General features: G+C 40.2%; 1 protein-coding gene across 5 annotated transcripts in view; it reads left to right on the forward strand.

Annotated features, from left to right (window-relative positions):
- LOC116835660 (endoplasmic reticulum aminopeptidase 2-like) overlaps positions 1–21,063 on the forward strand; it is a 35,707-nt gene that overhangs the window by 7,235 nt on the left and 7,409 nt on the right. For 3 of the 5 annotated variants that reach the window (XM_032798655.2, XM_032798658.2, XM_075067111.1), the window contains 12 exons: positions 514–648; positions 1,038–1,158; positions 4,405–4,559; positions 5,569–5,682; positions 6,876–7,007; positions 9,773–9,904; positions 12,125–12,193; positions 13,215–13,390; positions 14,141–14,220; positions 15,942–16,125; positions 19,810–19,966; positions 20,786–20,970. In XM_032798655.2, coding sequence (XP_032654546.1) covers positions 514–648; positions 1,038–1,158; positions 4,405–4,559; positions 5,569–5,682; positions 6,876–7,007; positions 9,773–9,904; positions 12,125–12,193; positions 13,215–13,390; positions 14,141–14,220; positions 15,942–16,125; positions 19,810–19,966; positions 20,786–20,970 — 1,640 coding nt within the window. The remainder of the gene's footprint in view (positions 1–513; positions 649–1,037; positions 1,159–4,404; positions 4,560–5,568; positions 5,683–6,875; positions 7,008–9,772; positions 9,905–12,124; positions 12,194–13,214; positions 13,391–14,140; positions 14,221–15,941; positions 16,126–19,809; positions 19,967–20,785; positions 20,971–21,063) is intronic. The other 2 variants (XM_032798660.2, XM_032798657.2) reach the window with 2 other exon arrangements.

A 21,063-nucleotide genomic window follows, 5' to 3' on the forward strand; every position in this document is an offset into this window, starting at 1 on the left:
GATCCCACTGTGGACGCGCTAAACCGATTTTATTAGATCTGTTTTGTAATATCGGTTTAAGCTAATTCGAAATAATCGTGCAGTGTAGACGTACCCTAATAGCCAGCAGTAGGTCTCCTGGCTGTCACATGACCTTGCAGGACTACAGTTCCCCAGATCACTCAGGAGGTGTGCCAACAGGCTTGCTTTTAAAAGGGCCAAGCCTTGGAACAGAGTTGACTGGCTCTAGACCATCACTACCCTTTAAGAGGAAAGACTATCCTGTTCAGGATCGGGCCCACAATTTTAAGCTCCTCAGTGCAGGTAGTTTATCATCGTATTTGTATGGGCAGGGTCTAGCACACTGTTGCTGCTGCCAGCATGCAAATAATGAATAATTTTTGCCTGGTATAACTTTATTGAACCCTGGGTTGATTTTGGTCTACCATCCGTTAAATAGGTTACTCACAGTATCAATCTATTGGTTTGTGGGACTTTTAATGGAAGAACATTGCTTTTTTTTCCAATTTGCAGATTAAAACAATTGAACTCGAAGGAGGCCTGTTGGAAGATCATTTTGACGTGACTGTAAAAATGAGCACTTACCTTGTAGCCTACATAGTTTGTGATTTTAAGTCTGTGCAAGCCACAACATCATCAGGAATCAAGGTGAGTTCAGGTTTCAGCATGGCCAATAACTAATTTTATTTGAGGGCTTGACATTTTTGTATTAGAGCAGTGAGGTTTGCAGGCAATGAGGAGAGAGACTTAAAATGTGAAATCATATACCCAGGAAGAGGAAATAGACAACACAGTTACAAATGAGTCGATGTAACCAAATAGCTACACTTATTGCATTAAAGCAAGTTAATTTCCACCTTTTCTGCCTAATAGCATTTATAATAAAACTTTTGGTTGGTACCAAGTCCTGGAGTTGCTGCAGAGAAAGTATGTGATTGAGGATGGGAGGGGAATTGATCCAAACACGATCTTTATCTTAACAATTGATCTATAAAATGAAGAAGTTTAGGAATCACTGTTGTAATCAATTTTCACAGGTATCCATCTATGCATCACCTGACAAATGGAGCCAGACACATTATGCCTTAGAAGCAGCAGTGAAACTACTGGAATTTTATGAGAAGTACTTCGATATTAGCTTTCCCTTACCAAAACTGGGTAAGTCAAACATCAATATTGGTACAGTTCATATATAACTCTTTCAGTCACAGAATTTCTGTTTAATTTCTCCTTTCTCACACAAAACTAAGTGAGAAATTCGAAATTTTATTCTAGCTAAGAAAAGCCAACATGTTACATGAAAGCTTACGTTTTGCAATAGAGTGGTTATAGGCTTCTCCATAGTTTGGCTGAAATCAAAATGTTTTCTCCTCATAAGGGCAAAATTCTGTCCTCTGATCTGTACTTTGGATAAACCCAAAAGTCTTTAACTATGTGAGAACAATCAAATACAAGAGTCATGCAGGATATTGAAGTGGGAAGTCATCCTCTTGAAATAATGGAGCAACTGAAAGGACTTGAAGCACCTGAGATTCTACTACAGCATAATCTCGTTTATCTGAATGCCCTGGAAGGCAAATGAATAGATTTAGATAATTGAGGGAATTTTCAGTGTAATTAATAAACTATAGCGCATTGGCTCCTGTTTCAGTTAACTGGGAGTTTCCAGTAATTGAAGTTTGGCTAATCGAATTTGTACTGTATTTAAAAAATCCTCCTGTTATGTCCTCAGTTATGGCAACTCCTTAAATCAAGGTACAGAGCCTTGCTAAGTACACAAGTATGTGCCCAATCCTGCAAATGCATGAGAATAGAGCAGTGGTGCCGAAAATTTTCCTCACACCCTCTCCCTTACCCGTAATGGAATGTGCCTGTGCCCCTCCAGGCCGGTAGCAGAGTCATGGCCAAGTTGGGGCCAGCAGCCAAGAATGGGAGCCAGGGGCCTACAGCCAAGCTGCAGCTAGGAGCAGGGGCCAGGGCAGCAGCTGCAGGTGGAGGCTGGGGGTGGAATCAGAGCAGTGCTGGGTGGCACTCACTCCCCTGACCCCTACCCCGTGGGGACTGGCCTCCCTGGATGTTCCTCTGTGCCCCCCTAGGGAGATGTGTCCCACAATTTGGGGACCACTGGAAAAGAGGTTTCTAGAATTATACTGAGCTCCCTGTAAAACCTGAGAGAGATTTTCTGGCATCATTCTCTTCTTTGATTAATCCACAGCCCTGGTCAGGAGTCCTTTGTGACCACAAAACCTACTGTTGATAGTTAGGTTTTTCTCAGCATTTCAGATCTGTTGTGCTCCTTCATAACTAAAAATAGGTTTTTTTTGTTTTTTTGTTTTAAAAAAAAGACTATTGGACTTCGGTCAAATGCGCCTTTGAATCAAAATTAGATTTTCCAAGGGGAAAGCTATACTGAAATCAAGTAAATAATGAACTCTCACAGAACTAAATTTCTGTCAACACGGATATTGAAAAATTACAGAAGAACAAGACTCATGAGGGTTCTCATCCTCTCCTCATCTGCTGGAGATATGGAGACAGAAAACAACTCCGCAGAGCAATGACAGCAAAGCAGCAGGGAGAGAGGCAGACCAAAGAGATTCAGCAGCAGCAACAGCAGAAGTGCTCAGAACAAGGGCAGCCTTTATTTAGCTTTTTACTGGGAGTAGTGTTAGCTGAAAAGTTTCGTTGTAATGGACCTTTTTAATGCCCAGATCAAATATGGAACTAGCTTGCAATGAGATAATAATTATTAAAAGCTCATGGTTCATGGTACCGGCTTGGCAAGAAGCAGATCACCCTTGGCAAATAATCTTCCTTCTGCAGATAATACTCTTCCATTAAATTTTTGGTTTTCCTTTCCTTCCTGGAAATCTCATAACTTTTAGAAGAGGGATTTTTTTTTTTGTGAGCAAGTCACTCCCTCTCATACAAAATGTGCAGTATTTCATGTAAGACAAGCCAATCTAAATAGAAAAATTAACTCTTAACATTACATTTTACAAAATTGTTTACTAAGGGAGCTATAGGACAACATAGTACATTTGCCAACTTGATTGCTTAGCTAGAAAGGACCACCTGAATGTGCAAATGTAACCAGGATTCATAGGGTTGATGGTAAGACATTTGCATTTCATATAGGTAACACATTCAGAATCTAAGGCTATGTCTACACTACTGTGGGATTGGCGCTGCTGCAGTCGATGCACCGGAGTCGATTTAGCAGGTCTAGTGAAGACCTGCTAAGTTGAAGAGTGACTTTGGTACTCCACTGGAATGAGAGGAGTAAGGTAAATTGATGGGAGAGTGTCTCCCATAGACACTGCAGTAAGTTAGCCTAAGCTATGTTGACTCCAGCTACATGAATAACATAGCTGGAGTAACATAACTTAGGTTGACTTACCACGATAGTGTAGACATAGCCTTGGAGGACGCATAGTCTGTAGTAGCTTGTTATCTGATCAGCGGTAAATTTCAGGCCTTTCATGTAGTTGGTAAGTATTTCTGTAGGAGTGTGCAATGGTGGCAGCTTTCAACAGGGGGAAAAAATTACGAGGGAGGAAAATGGAAGATCTCTGAGTTTCTGCAACTGCCCTGCCCAGCCCAGCCGTTCAGGACCAAGTGCAATACTCAAATATAGATACTTTGCAGGCTGTATGTTGTTAGCTTGCCCCTACACTGGTTGTGTATATGAATATTTGATTTATTTCTGGATTTTTCTGTGGTGCTTACCACAATAAATGAGCACTTCATGAATATGGATGAATTTATTCTCATAACATACATATGGGATAGGGAAGTATAGTTAATATCCTCATTTTACGTCTGAGGAACTGAGGCACAAAGAAATTAAATGATTTGCTCAAGGTCACTCATGGCAGAACTGGAAGAAGAACCCTCAGTTTTTCTAAATTCCACTCCAAGGGCTTTATTCACAAGACTGTCTTTCCTCCCTGTAAGGTTACACAAGAAGCAGAGCTGGAGACAGTTCTCTGAGGTGGTAAGCCTGTATCTTACTACTAGAGCATGATGTGTCTCTGATATCCTTCTAAAATAAGGAAGAAAAGCTAAGCAAAATAAGTTCTCTTTGTCATACACTAGTCTAGGCTTTGTTAGCAAACACTTCTTGCCTGTAACGCTTATTTACCCAGTGTACAGTTCCTTGTCCAATAAAAAGGAACTCTTGTTACTCCACTGCTGGCTGTGCTCACAAAAGAGGAACCTGAAGTTGATTCGCTCCTGGCTTTCCACTTTTTTCTCCCTTTCTCCTATGGAGGTCTGACTTGAGTCAATGGGAGTGATCGCACTGAGTTTGGGAAGGAACACATGGACCACTGAACCAGTCAACAACAAAGGGCTAGAAAAGTTAATACTCAGTAATAACACTGGTTTTATGTTAAATCTTAGATCTTGTTGCTATCCCTGATTTCCAGTCAGGAGCCATGGAAAACTGGGGTCTCATCACATATAGAGAGACCTCACTGCTCTATGATCCCAAGACCTCCTCAGCATTCGACAAACTGTGGGTCACAAAGGTGATAGGCCATGAATTAGCACATCAGGTAACTTTTATCTGTATTTAACATGGATGTCTTTCTTTGCAAGCCTGAAAAAAAAAATCACTTATATAGAGATGGCACTTAACAGCTAAGGCTGAAGTACAGACAATCTAAAGAGCTTTAGCAGAGTTAATGTTATGTATGGAGCCAAGAGAACAAATGGCTTAGAAGAGAGAAGGATTGTGAATAATAGTAATCAGTGGTATTTATTTAGGCACCTTTCTGCAGTAGCATTTAGAGTGCTAGATGGAACTATTTAGGACAAATTGTGCTCTCTGTTACACCAGTGTCAAGCAGAAGTAACTCCACTGACTTCAGAGGAGTCATTCCAGATTGACATTTGTAAATGCAAGCAGAATTTGGTCCATTAACTTTAGAAAAAAGAATCCCATCAATTCTTGCTACCTTGTCAACTTACAAATATCTAAATTCAAAAACACACCCTGGCTCTTCTATTGTGGCAGCTGCATCTATTAGCGAATGTTGATTTTCCCTATTGCGAAGCTTCAAAAAATAATTAAAAAGGAGAATAACTATGAATGTAATTGTGAGCCAAACGGCATTGAAAATGAAGCCTTCAATTAATTCACAGAACAGATTCAGCAAGCAAGCCATGGGAATGTAAGCTTCTCCCACACTCTCTAACAAAATGCTGCAATGCTAGTTCGAGGGTCCGCTCCCAGGAGTAAGAAGATATTTCATCCCTCATCTCAACTTGGTCTTTTGCTTCCTTTGATTTAAAGTGTGACAGAATACAGAATAGCGTTTTTTTAAAATTCCATATAGATTCAGACATAAAAATCCAGCTTTCTTAGATTTCCATTACATTTCATTAAATTCTGGTTTTGTCATTTTTGTCCTCCCTTTGTTCAATTTTCTTTGACATATAAATCAAATTTGATCTTAATAAAGCACACAGATGTGCCTGAACTTGAGATAAAAGCTTCCTCGTTAAATATAGTAATTGCCAAGTTTCCTTTTCCTTTTGTTTACTTGAGATTTTGTGTTTTAGTGGTTTGGTAATCTGGTTACTATGGAATGGTGGAATGACATTTGGCTAAATGAAGGTTTTGCCAGATTCATGGAATTGGTTTCTGTTAGTGCTATGTACTCAGAGCTGCAAATTGTAAGTAATACAGCTATCTTGCTAAATCCTTTTTCTCTGTTGGATGCTAATGAAAAATCATTTACAGGTCACTATCAGGAAAATACAACAAAATTTATTGTCTGAAAAGGGTTAGCAAACAGAGCATCTGAAGCTTAGAATAGCTGTATATTTTCAGAATTGATTTCTGGTCTGTAAGCACATTTTTGCAGTAAAATTTAGTCTCATTTTCCTTTTAAATCCTATTTCCTGCATCTCTCTTCCCTAAATCTAAGCAATTTTGTTGTTATACAAAGAATTCCAGTGAAAGATAAGAGGCTGTCTAGTACGTTGCATTCTGGCACTTGCACCAATATAGTTATGGTTGAGAAGGCATTTTTTTATAGAGCCTTATTTTCTGGCACTTAAACACTTTTTTGAAAAAATTATATTTTAGGCAAAAACTTCTCATATTTGTTCTCCACTCAAAAGTGAATTTATCTTGAAATTCTGAGCTTAATTTGCCTGGCTATTTTTGGATTCTTTCCAGTCACCAGCCTTTATTCAACTGTGGATTATGCTGGCACACACTGCTCATTTGCTGTTCCAGCTAAAATAGCATTTAGCTGAATATTCCAAATGTATGCATATATATGTATGTAGCATAAATAATCTATTACAAACTATGTTCATAAAGTAGTTTTAGCATATAACAACCTTTTGCTCCCCTTAGAAATGAGGATAGGCCCAATCTTAAAAATTCTGATGTGAATTGTGAACACTCAAAAACTGGATTCAGCCCTTCATGAAAATTTACCTTTAACTACGAAAGAGCCGATGTTCCACTATAATAGGGGCCAGTTTTGGATCTGAACTTGCATTATGATGATCCTTATCTTCACTGAATTGGAGAGTTTGGGTCTGGGAATTTGTGTCAGGTCTGTTTTTATTAGGAATTAAAATTCTGGAGATTGTTTGCAAGAGGGTTTTTTTTTCTTTTCTTTTCTTTTTTTGCAAAGTTTGCAAATTTTTAGGTCTTTCAGATGTGATACAAATATATCAGTATAGTTGGAATCTTTTCTGTACAGGAGTTGCACTTGATCATTATGCCAGGGAAGAGGTTTTTGCCTGAGCATTTCTGTCTTTGTACTGTGTATTATTTCTGTCCTCATAGTGTGTATCTATTTGAATCCATCTCATGTCTTGAAGGTGGTAACTGTCTGTACATCCCACAGGAGGATTACTTTCTGAATGTATGTTTTGGTGCAATTGCAAGGGATTCATTAAATTCATCTCATCCAATCTCCAACCCAGCAGAAACTCCTACTCAAATAAAGGAAATGTTTGATACTGTGTCCTATGACAAGGTATTGTATATCAATTCATAAATGCAAAAAGATCTTTTGCAGTGACAGCACTTGAAATTGTAAGCAACCTGAAAGCCAGTTGTTTGGAGGGAGAACTCTGTGAATCTTGCAGTATGATGACAGATTTGACATTAGCTCTCTGCATTTGTCTAACCTCCCATGAATGGATTAATTATTATGGTTCCACTTTGCTAACCCCTTGACTCCAGCCACCCAGGCTTCCCCACTGCTAGATTATAACTACGGTGAAATCTTGGCCCATGTATGGTCTGAATACATGGGCTGTGTGCAGGAGAGTTCCACAAGAGCTGTGTGTGTGTTAAAATTCTTCCCTTTATGCCATTCCATGACCCCACTGCATCTCTTGTGATGTGTTAGCCTTCCAATCCAGCGGCATTTCTTCCCTCATCTGTAGAAGTGTTGGCCAGTGCATCAGTGTAGTCACATCCTGCTTCAACCCATCACACAGCTCTGCATTGCCGTGGACAGAACCTCACTTCATGTTGCATATAGGGTATGGACAGGCTGTTGCATAGGCTTCTTGATCCTGCTACCAACCCACATATAGCAAAACCACACCAGTTCCTCAGCCTACTGAAATACTCCTTCTGTGGGCAGTATTTGCCTCACTAAAGAGTTAAGTGTAACATGCAACTTATCCTTCCAGTTGTACTAGTGAAGGCACATTCTGATTTTAGTTTAAGAGAAATCATGAATACAGAAGGCAAACACGAACCAGAATGGGGTGATTTTGGCACTAGATTACTTTCTTATACCAATCATTGTAAGTATGAATTTATATTGTGCTGTTTCCTGTCCTCCTTACATCCCCTGAGATGATTCATCAGCATTGAAATATCTGGTGTATTTAATTTGATGTATAATATTTTACTAGTTTGACCTTCCAGTATTTATATGTTAATTGGCGGGCAGTGCCATCCCATCTCAACAGCTTAAACTAGAGTGCACCCAATAAGAGTAGTAAAATGGCCAATCCAATCATATAATCTATGGTCTATAGTCATGCTAGCACATATGGTTGATCCTTATAAAGTATCCTTGAAGGAAAATAGGCTGCCAGTGCAGCTATTAGGATACACCTCCATCCATTTTATTCTGCAATAGCAGCCAAAGCTGAAGCCTATCCTGGCTTCTCAGTTGCACCAGTTTAACTAAAATCAGTTATTGAACAAACTAGAGTTTATATCAATGCAAAAGATGGTGTGGATTTTGGTTTGAGTGGCTTTCTTCAGTTTCACTTAAACTGATTTTCAATAGATTTAAGATCATTGGAAGTAACTAGCTCCTTTACTAAAATAGGAGTGTCCACAGAGGAGTTAGCACTTTTAAAACTATATTGGTTTAAATTCACATTAAGTTGTACTGGTGTAACTGTCCCATGCAGATAAGGCCCAAGTCCTTTTTGAGATGCATAAAACGCAGATGAAGTAAAGAAGGCTTCTCTTAGCTAACTTCAAGCTGCCTTTGCTTTGAAGAGCAGAATTGGCAGCTCCAGTGCCGAGCTTCTGTTGGGGATTCCAAGAGAATAAGGCCAATACTCAATATAATTTTGGGTATTTATCAACTGTTTGGGATTAAAGTTCAATACACCCAGAGACCAAAGCAGGGACACCAAATTCTATCAGCTTTAAATACATATGACAGAAGTAATAAACATTCAACATTACTTGATTTGTGGTGTACTTCTATGATCTTTATATTAACAATATTAAATTACAGCATCATTGATTGTAACTACCCAAAACAACAGAAGAAATTAGTTTATGCATTTGCTTCATGTGAAACAGAATTGGCATTCACTGTAGAGACTAAATTCTTTCACCATGTCAGATCAGTATCTGATCCCCGCCGGAAGCTGACAGAGTACTAATGTGAATTTGTGTGGAACTCTTGACTTAAGTTTATTAATCATCCTCTTTAATAGCTGTTTAAGTTAGTTAATTGCCCAAACGTGCATGCATGCACACTCTGTAGTACTAACACTAATTAATTACATTTTAGAAAGAGTTCTGAGGTCTTTCAAATGAAAAGCATAGTGAAGCGCCAAGCTTTATTTGTTATATCATTCTAGAACAACCTTAACTATAAGATTAACCAGAGTCAATATGGCTGTGTACAGATGCAGGAGGACGAATCTTAGTGCCCATTATTGTAATATAACTGTTCTTTTGTCTAAAATCTGGAGTCAATGACTGTCTGCAAATAACAAGAATCCATTTGCTCCTACTGAAATTTTGTCATTAATGACCTCTAGCTGTTTGCAGTTTTCTGTCTGTAGAATCCACTGTCGGATACAAAATTACAGAACTTGGTTATTATCCATAGGGAAAATTCCACTTTCTTTGGGATGCGTGGGATATCCTTTCACATTATATGACAGTACTGAGGTCAGACACTGGCAACAGTTATAATATATTACAAATAAATTTCAAAACCTTTGTGCTATGCTAAAGAATACCAGTGACTTGACCTCCAGAGTCCAACAGGTCTCCATGGTAGCTGTGACGGTTCAGAATGGTTCAGGGAGCCAGCCAGTGTGTCTTTGAGCATCATGTCTTGAATACCCATTTTCACCTGGCTAATGAAAACATTCAGTACATATTGCTGAAGCAATTGTTTTATTTATACTGCATTACCAATACATTTTAAGCTCTCAGTTTAACTATCACTGGCTAAACAACACGTGAGCATAAAAATGTAATGTAAAACCATTTGTTTGAATACTTGCTACTTTTCTGTTTTAGGGAGCTTGTATTTTGAAGATGCTCCAGAATTTCCTATCTGAGGCGGTGTTCCGGAAAGGATTAATTCACTACTTGAAGAAGTACAGCTATAGGAATGCAAAGAATAATGATTTGTGGAACAGCATGGCCAATGCAAGTTCTGTCCTTTGTTGAAATATGTTGTATTATATCCATGTATACAGTAGTTGCAAATAGGGAATTTAGATTGTATATACAATTAATAGAGGAATGTATTAGTGATTATACTGCATACTATTTTTTTTTCAGTTGCCTTCCCCAAAACTAGATTAAAATAACCAGGATGATCCTATCTGATCTGAAACCCCTCCCAGCACATTCCAAATAAATAGCCCAGTACATGGCCAATAAACGACCCAGGCAGGCTCAGGAGCTCTCCACGTGGAGCTCATTGTAAGAATGGGCTCTATGCCTACAACTCTCTTGGTATCCTTCACCACCCTAGCCCCAATCCAGCAAAGCTCATGCTTAGCTTTAAGCCCACAAGAAGTCTCACTGATTTTACCATGCTTAAAGTTAGGCATATACTTATGGATCATATGGAACTGGGGTCAATATTTCCTTGACTAGTGGGTGCTGGACATGAATAGTATGAAACTGATACAGCAACACAGACATGCATGGAAATGGAAAAGTGATAGTCTCAATTCTCACAGGCTCACAGGAATTGCTCATGCTGGGCAACATACAAAGCATTGAACTATGGACCAAATTTTCACCAGTCTGATGCAAATGCATCTGCAAAATTTGCTCACACACTCTACAATTGCATGTACCAATCAGAATGGCAGATGCCTGCTGTGATGGGGCAGAGTGTCCCACACCAGCAGAGAAGAGGTTAAGGAGAGACTTTAGGCCTAGCTAGCCCCACCCTGCTATACCTGCAGCCAATGTCACACCTGGAGAAGGAATAAAAGGAGAGAGCCTGGTGCAGTCTGGGGCTGACTGGCCAGAAAGGCAGCTTCACTTGTGACTGCTCTGGCTAGCAGGCCTGTCTCTGTAATGTCACTGGGGAGGAACAGCAAGACCCCGAGGAGCGAGCATACTCGGAGCAGAGACTGTTTGGGAACCAAGCCTGAAGGAAAGGGCAGAATGCCTCTCGCGCAACTGGAACACTGAGGGAAGGCCCCATAGTCAATTATGTTTGCGTTTGTGTTGTAGAACATTTTGGGATGGGGCTGCCTCTGTGGACTCTAGAGATAGAGACTTCTTCCTCCTGGTGCCAGGAGACGCGCAGCTGCATCAGAGCACTCAGAACATCCACAAGGGGTCACTACTACAGTCGCACCATATACCTACTTAAACAATTTTCATGCACGTAGAGAGTTTGTATGAAAATTAGTGCACCTGCAAAACTTGCAGTCTTTTTTTTGAGATCTGTTGAAAATGTGTCCCTATCGTATAAGTACATTCTTCTGCCATCTGGGGCCTGATTCACTGCATTACTCCAGTTTTTCAGTGGTGTGTAAATCAACAATCTGTTTAGTGTATATGGTACTTTTAAAGGGGTTTATGCTGGTTTAAAACTGCAAAAATACAGTGGTGAATCAAACATCTTCATATTTAATTTCTTCCCTTTTTTCTCAGAGTTGTGTTCGTAAGTATTGTTACCTTACTTTCTATTTCTCTCTTGTGCTCTCTTATTTACAGTTTTACTTTATCGCTGAACAGAATAATTTGAAAAAAATATTGATAAATAATAATTTGAAAAAATTAAACTCCCTATTAATACAGTACTGATTTGTTTAACTGCCATAATTCAATGGGAAGGAGCATACTATGAACCAAAGTCTGCACAGTATACATTTATGCTCGTAAACACCAGTTCATAGCAGTAAACAGCTGCAAACAGTCTTTCAGACAGAACAAAATGTAACAGACAAATGGATCTTTCACAATGATGGGCCTAATTCTCTCCACAGTTTTAGCCCAAGGTGTGTCATTAATCCATTAATTAGCCACTGAACATCATCACACTGAATTTGTTCACTGGCAATCCTCCAAATTAAGCAGACATGCCATTTATTTGGGTGCCAACTAGAGGGATTCTACTGTATATTTAACATAGGAAAAATGTAGTGTATAGATATGTTGTCTGTCACTGTTAAATTTATCTATGCACAAACATATCTACTGAATATGCTCAAATGAGAGTTTAAGAAGCATTTGTGAGGGTCTGTCATTAGTAGCCCTTTGTTTAGTGAGTGGCACTTTGTAACTTCAAGTTACTTAATTGGTCTCTTTTTGCTGTATTATTGGGTTTTTTTAAAAAAAACAAACATTTCTAAAAAATATGTTGTGTGTGAGGATTCACCTTCCTTTTATGTTTTACAGACTTGCTCTGAAAGTGACTTCTCTTCCGGCAACTTTTGCTATACAGCTTTCAGGCCTCTTAGCAGCACAGTAAGTAAATTATTAGAAGATAAAACACTAGACTGACAAGGTGATGATATGACAAGATGTCCTGCTGCTGACTCTAGGACTTAGAAAAGAAATCTTGCATCTCAATTCTTCGGACTGGCAACTGCTGAGCTTGCCCTGGACTTGATGCACTCAGGCTCTGGAGAAAGTAGTTCTAGAGATGCTGCATTTAGTAAATAAACTTCCTGGATTTAAACTACAGAGCAGTGAAGCTTGTCACTTGCTTCCCTCGCTAGAGATAAGTTTTCAGTGAGGATGAGTAAATTAAAAAACCAAAAACAAGACAAAATTTAGGAGAAAAGAATGGCTTTGAACTAAAGAAATCACCTTAAGTCACGTGCTGGGACAATATATTATTGGTCAATAAATTGAATCACAGACTTTTTCTGAATAACTTTTTCTGAATAACGTTATTGCATGATGCATTTTTATTCTGGAATACCACAGAAATACACAGGTGTATCGGCACAGATTGGCCACAAAGCATCCAAGACTCTGGTCCAGATTTTGATTAGTGGCCTGCTCAGCACCTTTGAAAATTAAACCATTCGCGACTTGCTGGTAGGTATATTGTGACTTGCCCACAGTCACACAGAAAGTGTATGGCACAGCCAGGAGCAGGACACAGTTCTACCGTCTCCCGGTTCTGTGCCTTAGGCATGAGATTATTCTTTGAGACACATACAGGAGATTTATCGAAAACAAACAAAACACTGTCTTTTGGGGTCAGAGAAGATGTACTGGGAAACCTATGCTTCTTAAGGATCTCTTACAATTTTTAAGTCATCGCCCTCGCAGGGAGGAACCATTGTGATTTCTTGAATGGCATTTAAACTTGCTGCTCATTCAGTCCTGGCTAGCTCCCAGAACCAAAAGTCAAACCAGAGTCTACCAGATTGCCAGCACTGGCTGTCTGGCCTGCAAACCCAAATGTGTACAGATTTATTTTGGGGGGATACTTTTAAGTGTGGAATTCAATATAGTTTGTCTGTGGTCATTTCAGTTCAGTCATATGTGGAAACTTACGGAGATCGAAGAGATGATGAACACTTGGACACTTCAGAAAGGGATCCCACTGGTTCTTGTTAAATGTGAAGGGAACACCTTAAGTTTGCGACAGGTGCGCTTCCTTAAGGGTGTTTTTGAAGAAGACCCTGAATGGGCTAACTTGCAGTCAAGGTATCCACACTTGCCTTACTTTGGTAATAATATTTATGTGGTGTTTGATCTGATGCTGCAATTTCCAGTGTAAGAAAAAGTGCCTGATATTCTGGCAGCTTGATGTTACCTTATTACCATCTAATATACTTAGGTCAGCCTAGGCTGGAGGTAAGTTTATGAATAGATGACATGAAGTATATGAACGAGGCATAGTACAAGTGTTCCTGCTGACTTGGCAAGGATGGAGAGCGGATGTCCACTTTCCTGGCTACTGGCATGGAGCAAATCAGCAGCTGGTTGTAAAGGTAGGACTACATAAGAGGCTAAATGTAACAGGAATTTATATAATGGGAAACTCTGTTGAGTACTTAACCACAGGAACAGGATGAAGCTGAATAGTGAAATGTGTTCTTGGTTGGTACCGTAGGGGAGTTAGGATGAGGCTACCCTTCTATAAGAGAGGCGCATGCACTTAATATCGAATGGGAGCAAGAACTGATATGCTAGTATTTTAAAATGTGCAGATTTCCCTTATATGCATGTAGAATGCCGTTTCAAACCTGGATAGAGAAATGATCCTTCACTGAGAGGGGTATCTCTGTTAGTGTTGGTGTGGACTTCTGCATGGTTATACCAGGCTTAACATTTCTAGCACTCAGTATCATTCTCTATTGTTCGCCAGTTTATGATTAGTCAGACACAGGTAAGCAAATCAGTCGTCTTCTGTGAAAGCAAATTTTCCTTTATTGTATTTTTTTTGTCTCCCAGGTATTTTTGGCATATCCCACTCACATACGTCACCAGCAGCTCCAACACTGTTCACAGACATATATTAAAAACTAAAACAGGTAATGAAGTCTGATCATTTGTTTTGTAATCAATAAATTGATTGCCTTAACTGTACAACAGGTTGACCTTTACTAATCAATTAAAAGAAATGTATTTCCTAAAGAAAATTAATTTTAAGGATACGTGTTGGGGGTTGACCCTCTTGGGAGCCCTGTTTGTTCCTTTCTTTATATTACTTCCCTTTCCTGCTTTGCCATGCCCTTGCTGCTAGCTGAGGAACACAAGCTGCAGCTCCTGATAGTGAATCTCTGGTCCTCTCCTATAAACTGTAGTGGGCAGACCTGTATGTTACTCTAAAGATTAATATATACGGTTGAAGGGGGAGAGGGAAGATGCTGGAGTTTCTGCCAACATTATCATTAAAACATACAGATCTAGCAGGATTTGATCCAGCAATGTAGAAGAGAGGAAAAAGGACCTATCTCCCATTACCAATCGCATAAATCCCACTGGATTCTCAACCTGTTGAAATATTCTCAGTCTAAACTATTTGTCTACATGGCATGCTAGTCCGCACTGAAGGGGTATACATTCTAGTGTGCACTAGAGAGGTTGTCATAAACAGATAGTCAAGGGTTAACGTCTCTTTTACCTGTAAAGGGGTAAGAAGCTCAGTAAACCTGGCTGATACCTGACCAGAGGACCAATAGGGGGACAAGATACTTTCAAATCTTGGTGGAGGGAAGTCTTTGTTTGTGCTCTTTGTTTTGGGTGTTGTTCACTCTTGGGACTAAGAGGGACCAGATGTACATCCAGGCTCTCCAAATCTTTCTGAATCAGTCTTTCATGTGTCAAAATTGTAAGTAATAGCCAGGCAAGGCAGATTAGTCTTATGTTTGTTTTCTCAACTTGTGAATGTTTCTTTTTGCTGGAAGGATTTTTACCTCTGTTTGCTGTAACTTTGAATCTAAGGCTAGAGGGGGTTTCCTCTGGGCTGTATGAATCTGAGTACCCTGTAAAGTATTTTCCATCCTGATTTTACAGAGATGATTTTTACCTTTTCTTTCTTTAATTAAAAGTTTTCTTTTTTAAGAATCTGATTGATTTTCCTTGTTTTAAGATCCAAGGGGATTGGGTCTGGACTCCCCAGGGATTGGGAAAGGAGGGCGGATGGTTAATTCCTCCTTGTTTTAAGATCCAAGGAGTTTAAATCTGTGTTCACCAGGGAATTGGTGAACCCTCCCAAGGCAACCCAGGGAGGGGAAAGTCTGTGGGACGGACAGGGAGTGCGCCAGACACTGAATTTCTGGCTGGTGGCAGCATTACCAGATCTGAGCTAGTAATTAAGCTTAGAAGTATCCATGCAGGTCCCCACATTTGTACTCTAAAGTTCAAAGTGGGGAAAGAAACCTTGACAGAGGTGCACTAAAAGTTCCCTAATATTTGAAAATGGACTACACTAATGTGCACTAGGGAACTGTTAGTGCAAGCCAACAGGTCCACTCAGGCCAGCTGATGCACGACAAGCCAGTGCATACAAGAGTTTACACCCCTCTGGTGTAGACTAATGCACTGTGTAGAGAAGCCCCCAAAATAAAACTCTCTGATATAAGGACTTCAGGTTAGCAAATAACTTTCTAATTTCATTTTCAGGTGTCTTCTCGGTAAATCTCATAGTTCCCCAGGTGACGCCACTGACAGGTGTACTATTTGCCTATGTTTTCATTTTAATTTTCAATATGCAGTAAAAAAAATGTCCATGTAAATCTGTCCCATTCAGACACACTAGAACTGGAGGGAGAGGTCGCCTGGGTGAAATTCAATGTGGACATGAATGGCTATTACATTGTGCACTATGAAGAGAATGGGTGGGACAACATCATTAAAGTGTTGGATCAGAACCACACCCTTTTCAGCCACAAGGACCGAGTGAACTTGATCCATAATGCATTTCAACTGGTCAGGTAACAAACCTTTCCTATTTTAATCTGATGGAAAAAAATACCAATTTTTAACAGGGAAGAAACAAAAATCTGTGTGCCAAAACAAAAGAATAAACTGCACCCACTATGGTGCATGCATTTACTGCTGTATTGTGAAAATTGGATGAATGCATATTCAGACATTTACACAGGTGTCTAATTAACAGTTTGCACCACTATGAACATGCCCATGGCAGTATTTTCAGGCCCAGTCACAGAGTCACTTTTTTGTTAGTATGCGGGTAACCTCCTGTTGAAAACTAGACCATCAGAGCGAGAGCCAGGCACATTCAAACGTAATTTTTAGTACCACTCTGTGTGATGTGGGTCCAGAAGCTAAAGACACAGAACTCATTTCCTGAACATAGCGTTGACTCTCCTATAGGAGGATTGCCTTGAGCAGCAAAATATTTAGTTAATAGTGAGAGAGACTGTGCAAGGGCAGTAAACATTTCCCTGCTTCCCTAGGTCAAGCATAACCCTGAAGCTGATGCTCCTTGAACAAAACAGACCCCTTCATAGGTCCGTAGAGTCCAGATACAGAGAGGCTGAGGAAAAACTGTTTGGCTTTCACTTCATCACCTTTCTCTTAATTTCACTGAAGGCAATTACCAGCATGTGGGGATGGTTTGGGCTCATTGCTCTTTCCCATAAAGACAAGCCACCTCTTTCTTTTTAATTTTCTTAGAAGACTTTACTTGGGAAAGATCAAATAATGCATTCCCCCTGGAAACTATATTATGGACAGCTGTTTTCTGTCTTTGAAAACGAATTTAAGAGAAAGGTTAGCTGTCAGTTTCATGCACTATTTTAATTGCACATGCCTGCTTGAATCATTTCCAAGGAGGACGGCCAATAAAGAGGTTTGGGAGAGCTGGCTAAGGCATCCCTCATTTCCCTAAGTTTGGACACGGCTCACAGAACTCACGGATTATTGTGGTGTTGAGCCACTGGGGCAGCAGGGTTAGAGTGATGGATAAATGGTGCGAGTGTCTCCAGGCAGCCTGTGAGGTGGCATTTGTTACATCCATGGAGGAGGGTCACTTCCACTTCAAGTTAGCAGAGACCATGAATCTTTTACTTATGAGTTGAAATGCTGCCTTGTACAAAGAGACCTACGTAATCGAGAAATTCGGATGAGCACATATGCAGAACTCAAATATTTTCTAATTGTTTTCTTATGTCCCTCCCCCCCATCTATCTTGCTGTAGCCATCTGTTGTCTTTTGTCTAATACCAGATTCTAAGCTTTTCTGGGGGCAGGGACCATCTTTTTGTTCTATGTTTGTGCAGCGCCTAACACAATGGGATTCTGATCCATGACTGGGACTCCTAGTTGCTACAGTGTTACAAATGATAAGTAATAATCCTAGGCAAAGGGAAACTACCAATATCATCTTTATATTATGCTGTTTTGCCCCAATGAGATTTCATCCAAGCCTTCTTGTACTGAGCGAGATGCTAACACCTACACAAGAGATTCATGTCCCCAGCTTTCTTTTCAGTAGTGGCCACTGTTGTGTCTGCCTCTTCCCCCACAGTGTGTAGGGCAGAGTGGTCACCTTTTCAAAAAATGCACTCTAAGGTCCTGGTCCTATAATAAGAATGGTGCAGGAGCAGGAGTCCACCCCTGCAGAGCTCATTGCAAGATCAGGGCTTAAGTTAGCGCGCTCAAATACTTGCCTTTTAGTGAGCTCCTGTGGGAGTTCCACACAGAAACTGGAGAGTTACCTCTGCAACTGTCTGCTTTATGGGCCCAGTTCTGGGCTTTTGCACCTCAGATAGTGGGTGAAGATTGAGAGGCTCCTTTGGCAAGTCACTCCTACAGTAGCATCTAACTAATAGCACAATAGAGATGTTGTGATTGGAGGTATGATCTGGTGGATAAGGGTCTGGACAGGGATGTAGGAGAGCCAGGTTCAATTCCTGGCCCTGCCACAGATTTCCTGTGTGCCTTTTGGGCAGGTCACTTACACTACCCTGTTCCTCATCTGCATAATGGGGATTGGCACAGTGTTTTATGAGGATGAAATCTGTTTGTGACTGGGAGATGCTCAGATACTAGGGTGATGAGGCCCATATATGTACCTAGATACAAGATAATGGTCAAATACAATACTGTACATGCTCTTGCTGCTTCTTGCTCCAATAGCTTCTTTCAAAAGTGCAGGACTCTATCGCCTTTTAGACAAGAAAAGAAAATATAATTAATAAAACGTCTAAAGGAAAGATACGATCTAATAAGTGTAGAACTAAGAACACTGTTCTAAAATAAGCATTAAATCTTGAAACACATAGCTAGAGACAGGATATGCATCACCTGAACTCATAGTAGAGAAGTGATCCTTTTTGTTCTGCCATTTAAATGGGCAAAGCAGAGTTTGCAAAACTTTATGCACATGACCTCTTTTCCAAAGTGCATGAAGACTGTGCAGAATTATACTTGGAGCGGAGTCACAAGAGCTCCATAATGATCCTTTTCTCAGGCTTAATTATTTGGAAAGTTCTTTCTAAGGCCGTACCATCTAACCCAGTCTGCTTTGGTACATTGTGGAAGAAAGCCTGACACACTTGGTCACAGTTTTTTTAGCCATTAATTCTGATATTTTGGCAGAAGCCATGAACATTAGTGAATCTAACAGTCAGTGAGTACTTCACACACTACAGCTACAGTCTTCAGAAGTCATGCTCAAACCCTACTATAGTGTCTACTCCAAAATGCTGCTTTGGCTGAGTTCTTTGTAACTGTTCGCTCTCTCCTGTTCTTTGGGCACCTCCGGGCAGGTAGTTTAAAGATGATCAGAGAAGACTATTTGCCCTCTAGAATGCTAGGTAGAGTAGTGGGGCCACAGCATGCGAAGAGAGAATGCAAGGCTTTGACAGAGGAAAGTGGCGAACCATGACGATGGATGGGTGGTTGTTCTTGGCTCCATGGAGGATCCCCAAGATAACTTTGGTTGCTATGTGGAGAATTTTAAGGAATTGTGGATAACGTATAAAAGGGTATCTGCTTAGCATATGTAGGGCTCACCAATGATCTGATCTTCTGTTGTGGTTTGTCTGAACCAAATAACTGAAGATGACATTTCACACTCTCTCTTGAGTAGCCCACATGGATTCTATATCAAAAGACAGGATGTATGGCACATAGCAAACGATAGAGAACTGAAAACTAGTTCAGGCAGTTGTACCTGCTATCCATGAGACCAGTTTAATCAAAATGTCTATTTCTGTATTGTCTTTTACTCCGAGCACTTCAATCAGTCATCCATTAATCCTCCGAACACTCTGTGAGAGAGGCAAGTTTTATTGTTATGTTTGTAGAGCTGCAAAAATAAGAGAAAAATGACTCTGGTCCCAAAAGTCTTACAGTAATTATCCTCATATATACAAAACTCACACACAAACTTGGATTAAGTGATTTGCCTAAGGTGACATAGTTAGTGCTTCATTCAATGTCCACTGAAGTTAAGGACTTCCACTGACCTAAGTGGGCAGTGGATCGGGTCCTTAGTCAGCAGCAGGATTGGGAATATGGCCCAGCACACCTGGTTTACAATCCTTAGTTCTTTTGACAGGGCAAAGTTAGGCAGAGACAAAATGCTGAAAAGTACAAAACTATAAAAAGTGCACGTTTTGAGCTTATGTATATTTTTTTTTTCTTCAGTGGAGGAAGGTTATCGCTGGACAAAGCCCTTGATCTGACACGATATCTCCGACGTGAATCCAGTAACGTAGTACTTCTGCAAGGCCTGGGCTACCTGGAAATGTTCTACCACATGATGGAGAGAAGAAATATTTCTGATGTCACAGAAAACCTAAAGGTCCATTTTTAATTTGAAAAAAAAATTGTAATTAAATTTTATTTGCAAGGAATTGGGGGACATGGAATGAATGCTCAGTTAATATTCAGAAAAGTGTCCTCTTGAGAGAAAAAGAGAAGGAAAAAATCCTCAAATTCCCAAAGGATTCTATTTATAAACTAGCCAAGCTCTAAACACCACATTCCACTCTCTTGTCATTCTGCACATTATGAACTCATGCACTAACGGCCCATGGCTGTGGTTTCTGCTGCTCCACTGTGAACTGGCCTTACTCATGTTGTTGGAGTTACCCCATGAGTCTGCTGCTGCAGAGTGAGTAGCATGGCGTCAGTGCTTGCATTTCAGTAGCACTGGGGCCACCTGGCTAATAAGCACAGGAAAGCTCTTGTTGCTTTCCTCTCCCTTCTTTAGCCCCCGCCTATGTTAAGTCAAGATAGACTGTAAGATCCTTGGGGCCGATATATAAATAATCTCTGTCCTTTGTGTGGGAGGGAGACTCTGCATAAAAACCCATTAAAAAACCTGATTGTTGCCACCTATGTTGTGTTAAGCAGAACTGCACTAATCAGTTGTTTTTGAATGTGATCACAGCTAGCTCAGCTGCGGATGCCTTGTGGACATGCTTTGTTACAAAGAACTTAGCACAAAACAGTGTTTGGGAGTAGATACCATAGCAGATTTGCATATGACTTCTGAACACTGGAGCTGTAATGAGTGGAGTACAGCTGGGTAACTGTTGAAAAGCAAATTTATATACAGTTACACAGCACTACATAGATTGTGGCACTTGGACCTAACTGTGATCTGTTCTCTCTGCAGAGGTACATCCTGCAGCATTTTAAGCTGGTGATTGACAGGCAAACATGGAGCGATGAGGGCTCAGTCTCTGACAGAATACTTCGTTCTGATCTCCTTGGGCTTGCGTGTAAGCTACAATATCCTCCTTGTATCCAGAAGGCAAATGAGCTTTTCAGCAAGTGGATGGGATCTGGTGGGATGTTAAAGTAAATGGCTTTCCTGATTTCTAACATTCCTTTTCACTTAGGCATCCTGTACTGGGGTTTAGTTTGCTTTTCTAGCAAAAGTTTTACAGGAAA

Source organism: Chelonoidis abingdonii, chromosome 6 (assembly GCF_003597395.2).
Source record: "Chelonoidis abingdonii isolate Lonesome George chromosome 6, CheloAbing_2.0, whole genome shotgun sequence".
NCBI lineage: Eukaryota > Metazoa > Chordata > Testudines > Testudinidae > Chelonoidis > Chelonoidis abingdonii.